General features: G+C 38.6%; 1 protein-coding gene across 1 annotated transcript in view; it reads right to left on the reverse strand.

The window, feature by feature from the left end:
- Positions 1-1,961: 1,961 nt before the first annotated feature.
- LOC124290158 (tripartite motif-containing protein 2-like) overlaps positions 1,962-10,987 on the reverse strand; it is a 31,462-nt gene continuing 22,436 nt past the window's right edge. The window contains exon 3 of the mRNA XM_046726853.1: positions 1,962-3,609. Coding sequence (XP_046582809.1) covers positions 1,994-3,609 — 1,616 coding nt within the window. The 3' untranslated portion in view covers positions 1,962-1,993. The remainder of the gene's footprint in view (positions 3,610-10,987) is intronic.

Raw genomic sequence — 10,987 nt, forward strand, 5'->3', positions numbered from 1 at the left:
ATTCTTCTTTAACAGTATTCTTCAGCATAATTCAGGGTGGAAATGACCAGATATCCATCCGGTGTTACAAGGGTGCGCTTTAGTCCCGATTTTAGAATAATAAATAACTAGACACGGGCTTTCACGAGCTGTCGCCATGCATTTATTTATAAGAGTAAAACAATACTAAAACATAACTCTTTGAAACGGTTATATTGAGTTTGGAAGAGAGTTGTTTGGACTCTTTTTATTTCTCACAACAGTAAAACAGTTCCATCTCTGTCGGTGAGTCAAGAAGGAAAGCCTCAAAGCAAAACTAAATATTAAAAAGTGTTACACCATTCTCAACTCGTTAAAAAGAACAAACAGGCATATATGTCAAGAGAATGAAACTTCAATACATAGGGATTAAGGAAGCAAATAAGTGTCCCGAAAAAGTGTCAACATGCGGGAGAAAGAGACTCAATTGATTCCCTCTTTACCTAAAAACCCGATAATACTACTGGGAGGGTGGGATGGGTGACAAGATACCAAACGCTGGACACAAAAAGACAAACGCCATGCGGGCGCGAAACCAACGTGAGTGAAATGCGAAAGGGAGGTAACTCTGATAAAACTAGCGTGATCAAGGAAATGGAGGTGACTCTTGACTAACGTATTCAATTTATGTTACTGAGGTAAAATATTACTTTAACAATCTAAACGTCAAATCGTTAAAAACAACGAAAAAGGCATATATATTTAAGCGAAAGGACCTGTACTTTAATACATAGGGATAAAGTAAGCAAATAAGTGTCATGAAATTGATTCCCCAAATCAAATCAAAGTTGGAAAAGGAAAAGGAAGTATGAAGAAAAAGTAAAATATCTGGATGAGTCATTAATAATCTATTCAAAGACAGGAACGTTAACATGGTAAATTACTCTCAAAAACGTTAAACTTTAGTGCTTTCATTTTACACTGAGAGTTAAACTCTGGGTACCAAGCATGCTGAGCTTTTCCGAAAGCCTCTGTCCTGAATGAGTTCTCCGGTCACTCCAACACTGACTGCCCAACTGGCAGCACCGCACCTGAGTGAGTGTCCGGTTATGTTCACAGTGACACCATCTGAATGTACTATTTTGCGCAAAGCCTTAAGAGAAAAACACAGCAGGACAGAGGAGTACTGCCATCATTACACAACAGCGGCTGTGTAGCAGTGACGTGCCTGTGGTGCTGCAAGAGACATCTCGTGGCTGCAGCTGGGTTGAGAGGATGACTGCCAGTGTCCGACAGGAAAACATCAAGCAATTTCTATCGGAATTGCAATGGCTTTGTCTTTTCAAAGAAATACAACAACATGTGTGCATAATGCAAACATCAAACACAGTTATATGCTTATGTGGATCGTATTTTGACCTGTACAAAACATTTGCCGGACGCAACTTTCCGTAGGATCTTAGGAAACATGACACTTATATGGATGAGCTAAACAAAGATTTGCAGTCTAGACTACCTTTCAAGAAAAGTAGGTATTCAGTCAAAGCGTAGTTGCTGGGGTGAATATCAACCGAATAAACCGATCTGTAAGCGATGTTAAGGTCTACCTTAGCTACATACATACCTAAATACAGACAGACAGACAGACAGACAGACAGACAGACACACACACACACACAAACACACATACATACATACATACATACATACATACATGCATGCATACACATACACACACATACATACATACATACATGCATACATACATACAAACATACAGACACACACATGCATACATACATACATACATGCGGGCGTGCACGCACGCACGCACTCACACACACGCAAACACAGAAAGACAGACATTAAGGAAAGAGGGTAGCGTTTCTTTTGGCGTTTAGTGTACATACATGCATACGCACGCACGCACACGCACACGCACATCCACACATCCATCCATACATACGTGCATACATACATGCATACATACGTGCCGACAGACAGACAGACAGACAGACATTCATACATACATAGACTATTCACAGCCAAATACTTTCACATACCCGCCTGACGTGACATACAACAGACCGTCATCATCCAGACAGATACCAGTGGGGTACCATAGGTCATCACATGGTGTGAGAACGTCTCTGACAAACTGCCCCGACTCTGTCAACTGAATAACCTTGAGGGAGTGTCTGTCTACTAACAGGATGTCTCCAGTGCTGGTTGTGGTGATGCCACAAGGATATTCCAGAGCCCTGTCTCCTCTGGGTGTGAAGGTGAAAACAGCTTGCCCGTCAATAGTCACAGATATCAGGGATGTTACTGACGCTTCACTGACTACCACGTTGTTTTTCCTCGTAACATGAATATATCGTGGATTACCTATCACACCTGTGCTGATTGATTTCAGTACATTCCCTCCCATATCCAGTAAGTCAACAGAAGTAGGACCGTCAAATCTTCCTGCCACCAGTTGTGCAGGGTTCAGGAAGGCTAAACCACGATACTTCCTCTTTGTTTTCACATTTGACTGCAATGTAGGTTCAGGGTCAAACTCGATGAACGCTATTTCTTGTGTGTCTGGGAGTGTAACAGCTGCCTTAGTTCCACCCACCTTAGCTATTCCCTCTGGTCCAGAAGGTAGTTGGAGATGTTTCTTCAAGGATGTTTTGTTTTGAACATACTGCGTACTGAGTCGACAATTCAAATAATCTACCACAGTAATTACCCTGATACCATCGACAGCACATACTAAAACATCACTCAAATCGATCAACCCTATTCTATCTCTACTAAAAACAATTGTTTCCAGGAGAACAGGAGTTGACGTCCGGTCACTACCAACTATTACTTCCCCCAGCATCACATCATCCACAGATCTCATCAACATGTCTATGTCATGTAGGAAGATGATGCTGGATGTTTGTGGTCTCTTGTCCTCTCTTCCATCTTCATCTCTAGATGCTCCATCCATAGACTCATACATATCAAACATATCTGCTACACAGTCTGACGTCACAGCTTTGTCTGTGAACTCATAGCACTGCTGTTCCACCTGGAGGTCAATATCTTTGCTCTTTCTGTAGGCTTTCAGTTCTTGTACACGGGACTCAGTGAGTTCGTCGATGCGATCCAGCAGTTCCTTTTCCTTTCTCACAAGAACATCTGTAGCTGCAATGCGTACTTTCCTAACTTCATCTTTCATTTCTTGTGCACTAGTTGTCAGCTTTTCAATATTCGAGTTTGTCAATGAAATATTGTCAATGTAAGTTTGTATCTTCTTCTCTTGGTTCCTTGTTTCATTGACCAGAGTTTCTTTAACAAGAGTCATCATGACATCTATGGTTTCAACATCATCACACTTCCGGTGTTTGATGCTGCAGCATACAGTACATATTGTCATTCTGCAGTCTTTACAGAACAGTTTTATCTTTTCGTCCTTGTGAATTCTGCACATGAAGCTGCGTACTTTGGGTTTCCTGTTGCCACGGATACGTACATCAAACACTTCGTGGTGACGTGACAGAGGCATCTTCTTGTGTAATTTGAGACATCCATCACAGAAGACAGCTTCACAAATGGTGCACCACATTGTACCTGGAGTTGTTTTGCCATCTTCTTTGCACACGCTACACGCATCAACATCTAAAAATGATTGAAATGATTCGTGTTAATGATATGTACACATATGCAGACACTTGCTACATATATTATATTTCGAACGTACTTACAGCTATTGCATAAATTTTAATACTTGCATAAGCTTGATTTGCAAGATGTATACATGTCAGACAATTTTCTTCAAATTTAATTCTTCTAGCCTAAACAGACTTAAATTGCATTTCGAATACCTTGGCGCCAAAGATAAAAACTGTTTCTTCATTAATATTTTCTCACCAGTCGATCCCCCCAAATCGTCCAAAATCAAACTCTCTATGAGGTGGCTTGGTTTCAGCTGGCTGATCCACTCCTCCACTGGACTGTCAGGGTTGGCCACCTTTGTCTGTCTACAGGCGGGACATGGGATGGACTTGGCTTGTATTGCTTCAGACTCTGTTTTGGTGTATTTCAGCAGGCAAGACTTACAGAATGTGTGATTACACTGAAGTGTGGCAGGGTCTGTGAACACCTCTGTACAGATGGCACAGGTCAGGTGGTTGTCTGTCAGCTTCCTGGCGGTGGCCATTTCTGGTAGAATTAAATCGTCTCATTAAACTATGGTGTCAACCAAATTTGTTAAAGACAAATCTTGTCAACAATATTACTATTTTCAGCAGCCATAATATATATATTCTAGTTGGTGCAAGTAATGTATAGGCCTTCAGTATCCTTGCTTTTCACAAAAGACGACTTACACGGACCACTTAAGCATCGGGTTGTTGCAGTAGGTTACCTAAACGGACATTGTTCCCTGCGACATGGGCTTTATTCGTGAAATCAACCACTTGCCGTTACTCAACTGAATTTGCAGGCCAGCACAATATATTTTGCATGAGGCATAGTTCATATATCATACACATACGAGTACATATGTGACTACACACACATACATTATGTACAGGTTGAGCATTGCTTATCGCATTTATCAGTTATCACCAATATGATAGCGTTTGTGAACTCCTAATGAAGGGATATAACTGTAATATTCTTATACATACACTGTATATGTGCTGTTTGTAGGTGCTAGAAACGCGTGACAGACACGTAAAGATTATGTTTTCCTGGCACACTTATTTAACATTATTCACTTTTCCAAAAGTGTCTGAGACCCTGAGGTCTCGGATGGTAATATATCTGCTATTCTAGATTTCCCCAGTATCAGTTGATGAGGTGCTTAAGGCAATCGATACACTTAAATGTTCTAAATCAGGTGGTAATTGTGGAGTTCTTTAAGCATTCGTGTGATGTTGTTTTCCCTTTCATCTTTCCTCTTTTCAATATTTTATTTGATAAAGGTATATTCCCAGCACAGTGGTCTGTAGGTGTAATAGTTCCTATACATAAGAGAGGTGAGGTAAGCTATATATATCAATCTTTAATTATAGACTCCAGTTTTGGTGTGATGCTTATGATAATATTTCAGAGTTGCAGGCAGGGTTCTAAGTTGGTTATTCTACCATTGGAAATATTTTTATCTTGCATACTATTGCACAAAGGATTCTATCCAAGAAAGGTAAGTTTATACGCTTTTTTGTTGACTTCTCAAAAGTTTTCGATCTGGTTAATAGGTCAAAATTATGGTGGGTATTGAATAGAAGGGGCGTGTCTCCTAAAATGTTAAAAGACAAGATTCATTTATGACTGTGTCAAGTCCTGTGTTAAATCTAACAATTCTTTCTCGGAAATGCTTCAATGTAGCATTGGGGTACGACAAGGTTGTGTCTTAATTCCCTTTTTGTTTTGCATACTGAGTTGATGCAATTGTTCCTCCTTTTGTTTGCCGACGATGTTATTCTTCTCTCTGATACTATACATACCGCATCAATGTTCTCAGAAGTGACAGATCATGCAAATTCTACACAGGTAAATATGTTTCAAATCTACACTGTTTCAAATCTATAATATAGACATTCATTTTATCTTTTATTAAGTGATACCATATTTTGCATGATATAGACCTTAATGTGTGTTTTAAAATAGTTATTTGATCAATATTAAAAATTATTTCAGGTATTACATCCATCCAGCTTCTGTTTTTCCTGCACAGATTCCTACAGTGAGTGAGTGAGTTAAAATTTAACGTCACATCGGCAATATTGCAGCTCTATCGTGACGAGAACAGTTGATATTATCAATATTCAAAGCAATAAATGTATAACATAAAAACCTGTCATCGAAGGACAGTAAAAATATTAGAATATCACAGCTCTTAATTTAAAACTAGTACGCTATCATAAAAATATATCAAGAGAGACAACAGTACAATATAAGAACGGGCTATATAGATCACCAGCAACTGAAGGTTGATCACCATACTAAGGACCATGGGGACTTACAGTATCGTTGCTACCTACATGGACCCTAGTTGGATTTACATCATCCCTTCAGCAGCCGGCGACTGTAGTCAAATTTAGCCATAATTAAAATCACAAAAATTCTACTCTCAAAATCCTGGTAAGTTGAAATTTACTTTAAGAGCTTTGGGACTTACGTACCCTCTCAGGAACAGATTCCTACAGTCAAACTGCATTGGCTAAAGCTATGAGAACGTCTTTTCTGTGACCTGTAGTTGTTATTCCGAACTTTTTCAAATAATCTTTAAGTTCTGGAGCTTTCAATTTCTCCATGGTAATTAATCATAACCTTTATAAACTGTTTATATCTCATGCACCAGGCATCGAAGACGTGCCGGCTACCAGATCTACATTCAAATTGCTCCGCCGAATTATGCAGCCTCAGAGAAATATTATATAAACTAAAGGGACAAATTATATACAAGAACTATTTAGATTAAGTATGTCATTCACTAAGTTCGATAAAGTGCGAATAAATGTTACAACAAACGTGATCAGTAACTACAACGATGCTTGACAGACGCCATTTTGTCCGAAAGCTTGACCTGGTCACGTGATCGCGTCATAAGTCACGTTACCACTGGAAAATAGTCTATTCCGCATTGCTCTTGCACAGTTTCGTTGCATCTCTTATCAATTAATTATTGAGACGGGTAGATATATCAATAAGCCAAGGAATTTGAGATTATGTCATATGTGTTCGGGTGCTCACATTGAAAATGAATATCATTTTCTCTTAACATGTTCTGCCTACGGTCATCTACGTACATTATATATTTCTGTGAACTTTTATACCTATCCATTATTGTACAAATTAAATACTTTGATGTCTGTGGACAATTCCACTGTGCTGCGAAATATAGCTATGTATCTTTTTTGCGTGAATGAGCTGCGTACAAGTCGTTTGTTGACTGTATTAAATAACTGTACACCGGGCTGATGGCCTACATTCTCGAGCATAAAGAGAGACAAACATTTAAGTCAGGATGAAATAAAGTTTCTACAAACTTTCTGTTACGCTTTCGAAGGGCACTTTACCTTCATGTCGACTATGTCTCAAATCTACGTGTTTGAGACGAATTGGTGTCAGTTGAAATGAAACAAAATATTCAAGTTACATTTAAACAGTGTTCTTGTAATTTACCTTACGGGCACTCAAACATGGACGATCAGTCGGGATGGACAGCTTCCCATTTCCTGGATGATGATCACTTGACATGAAGCTGCTCGGCGTGAAACAATTCGATTACGTGACACATGATATCCATATCAGCTGTGAGCTGTCAGCAGTCATTGTTGGGATATTTTGAGATTATGTTTCGTAGAAGCAGCATTCAAATGCACACTGCCTTCTCAGCGCCTCATAAATGACGTTTACCATTCGTTATACTGTACTAGATACTGAATACAAGAGGGTAATTATACCATGCCGGGTCCAAGCTGAAACGTGTCTCCCTAAACATCATCAGTTTTTTGGTATATAATATTATGACGATCAACTACATTCTTACAACCTTATTTATCCCATTTATGTCCATTATCAGCATCAGTTAAACTGATTTCACTACTATAGAATGATTCAACAGGTGGTAATCTTGTTTTCATTACTTTGTTTTGTTCTCGTTTACCCGTCCTTGCCTTTATAAAAGCGATTTTGGTACCAATGAAGGTCTGGGTTAGAGTTGCACTTAAAGGCACTATTTCACACCACACTTCTTAAAAATAGATAATGCATTTCCCTCATTAATACTAACTATCAGCCCTCAGGGCAGCTTTAATTCATTTTGAAAAATTACGTATGTAGATTACAATGTTTAATTAAAAAGTTCGGATAAATTAATGCAACGTTGCATTAAATCGACTCTCGCGCCCTTTACCGGCCGAACATTATTTCAAGCGAACCCTAAGCGTTATGTCCCTTGGAGCACTGTTTATGTCCTATAACTCCTTAGAAGACAGACAACAAAATGACGCTAATGTCTGGATCAAAAACACACGCACAACTGGTGATTCAAACCAGTTCGGCAAACACTGACAATAAAGCGTGCGACAGTTTTCGATGTACGGAGCAATTGTTTTTATTCCATATATGGCAAGTGTTCTCTGTACGGAAGCTGTTGGCCTTGAAAGTTGTAAGGGATAATAAGTCTTTAATTGTATTAATAGGAATGTAAAGTTAGTGCATATGCCCCAATATATAAGCATAATATAGTCCAAAATACTGTCGAAAATGTGTGAAAATGTGACTTTAAACACCGACATGCCTGTCGTAAAAGGACATTAACGGATGGTCAGGCTTGTTGACTTGACTGATGCATGTCATCGTATCCCAATTGCGCACATCCATGCTCATTATTTCCATTACTGGATTGGATTGACTCGATTATTTACAGACCCCCGCCATATGGCGGTAATATTGCCGAGTATAATATAACAACGAACAAACAAACTGGCTGTTTTCTAGAAACTACAAGAAATAAGACAGATCTCAATGACCATCTTGAACAGTTTTTCTTTATAATTTGTAACGTTAATTATGTATTGTTCTTCACTCATAATTTGATGAATTACATTGTGGTAAATCCATGTACTATCTGCCTTCCGAAGAGACATCATTTGCTTTATCTAAATAAATAGTATCAAATTTATCCCTGACCCAACCTGAATATCCTGTTAGTTCTTCGCCCAAAAGGATCTTATGTCGGTTGATATGATACAACGTGGATCAATTAATACTTGTGGATTGTACATAACATTAGGTTCTGTATGTTCAAAACTGCCATCATATTGCTGTCTCATTCAACCTAGTGCACTGAATGTTATCTGGCCACATTTCTGACCCGCTGACGGTGTATAAACTGTGATAACGTCAGCTTGGGGCCAACTGGGTCAAGTGGTGTTCCATGGATGAGATTGCTTTCTCGTATTGCATTTTCATCACCATTAAAATTTTGTATTAAATAATTTTGTCTACGAAGTTCATGGTTTATGAAACTGGATTCTGTGTGTTCTTTTCCAGGTCAATTCAGTTTGTTCGGTCTCATGCTGCTGTTATGAGGATGTGTTTTGTTAATTGTAATGTCAAGTTGATTAACTTTTAGGTATTATGGGTCAGAAAAGTTTAAAGTTGAGAGTGGATTTGAACTTACATCTTGAACTTAGGCTGTGTATTTCAACTGTTAAGAGTGGGCTCGGGAGTTACCTCCCCTTTGTTATGCATCGGTTTTCGGTATGATGTTGTAAACTATGAGAGGATTTTGTCATGGCGTGAATTATGCTGGAAAAGTCTCGAACTATATAAAAGGAATAGAACGGGTGGTTGTTGAGTTGTATGAAGGGACTACTGCTTTAGATTGGCTTTCGATCATCTCTCTGCTAACATCGACGTTTCACCAGTCAAGATACCTACCACTCGTCTACATTGAACTTACAACAGCTGCCAACAATCTTCAATCAGTACATCTTTTTTTACTGGAAATATCAAGACTTTGGTCAATTAACATTTTAGATTTGTGACCCAATAGTTTAGATTTGCGACTCAGTTGTATTGTATTGGAAATATGTACTGTCATTCTTTGTAACCTTGTGTATTCAATATATAATTGGATACCATAAGCTCGTTTGTGTTTTAATTTGCTGCTTTAAAGGGGGCACACAAGACTTTTTTTTCACGAAAGTTTCTAAACCGTAAAATTGCTCTGAAGCCATATCGGCTTTGTCTTTCCGCTCCTTCAGCTTTTGCATTTCATGTGCCCATCTGAAGAAGAAAATACTGAGAGAGTAAGAACATTAACTGATGTTTGAACTGTGTTCAGTTTTATTATAAATACCTAAGTAACGAAGTCCTTCATTAGCATTTCTCTTGTAGCTACCGCTAGAGTTTCAATTAGGACAATCATACTATTATTATAACCATAAAAAGCTAGCGTGGGAAGTGGCGCTCTAATGATGATATTTAATTTGTTATCACTGACAACTGCTAAATGGTATGCTGTGTTGAGTAGTCATTTCTCCATAGCATGACATTGACATTTATCTTTAATCAGTTTGTTTTAACTGCATGAACTACATTCAGTTTTAGAAATGTGTCCACCTCTTTGCCTGGTGGTGCTTTCTTGGCCTCGAGAAACCATACGGCTGCTATACTGCAGTAGCTTGTGCATATACAAGCGAATGTTTAACCAGTTCAACATTTGAACTTGATTCAACTGCATTTTGAAGCTATTTGTTTTCTTTCCAGCTCCAGCTTTTTTACCCGCTGCCACTTTCTTAGTGTTCTCAGTCAATCTCTCCGCAACTTGTTCTTCCACTTGGGACACTGTCTATGCCACTATCGGTTTTGCCACTACCATTATGATTATTAGGTGGACAGTGCTCAGGAGTTCATATAGCGGCTGTAAATGGGACTAAGAATACGTATCACATGAATACAATGATGTGAAGCCCATGGTATCCCCCTCCGTGATATTGCTGAAATATTGTAAATATTGAAATATTTGTAAACTTAGTTCACAACAAATCTATCGCTGTCTGTGACAATGTATTAACTGCCAAACGCTGTGATGACAAGGTCAGTTCTCTAACTGATCAAATTTAAATCTCAACCCGTTGCCAAAAACACTCAGCGAGGATTATCTATAGCTAAGTCTTTGGGTGAATGAGTGAGTATACCTGACGCCTCTTTAGCAATATTCCTGTACTATCAGGGTGAAGATGGTCTTGGTTTTAGAATTATGAATAACTGGACATGGGCTTTCATGCACTGTCGTCATGTATTTATTCAAAAAGTACAGCAATACCACCTATTATCATGGCCACCAGACCACCGTGATATAGCCTGAATGGTGCTCATAAAGTTAACCAGCCAACGAACAAACAAATGAATTGTTAAGAGGTTTTAATGGAACATATCAAGCTCCAATCATCAATGTAGATCTATCTCCATAGCACTAGATTTCTAGACTGTATGGACTTTGCATTTGCACATGCAGGTATTCACATTATTAAAT

This window comes from Haliotis rubra, unplaced genomic scaffold (assembly GCF_003918875.1).
Source record: "Haliotis rubra isolate DU_JTF1 unplaced genomic scaffold, ASM391887v1 Scf459, whole genome shotgun sequence".
NCBI lineage: Eukaryota > Metazoa > Mollusca > Gastropoda > Lepetellida > Haliotidae > Haliotis > Haliotis rubra.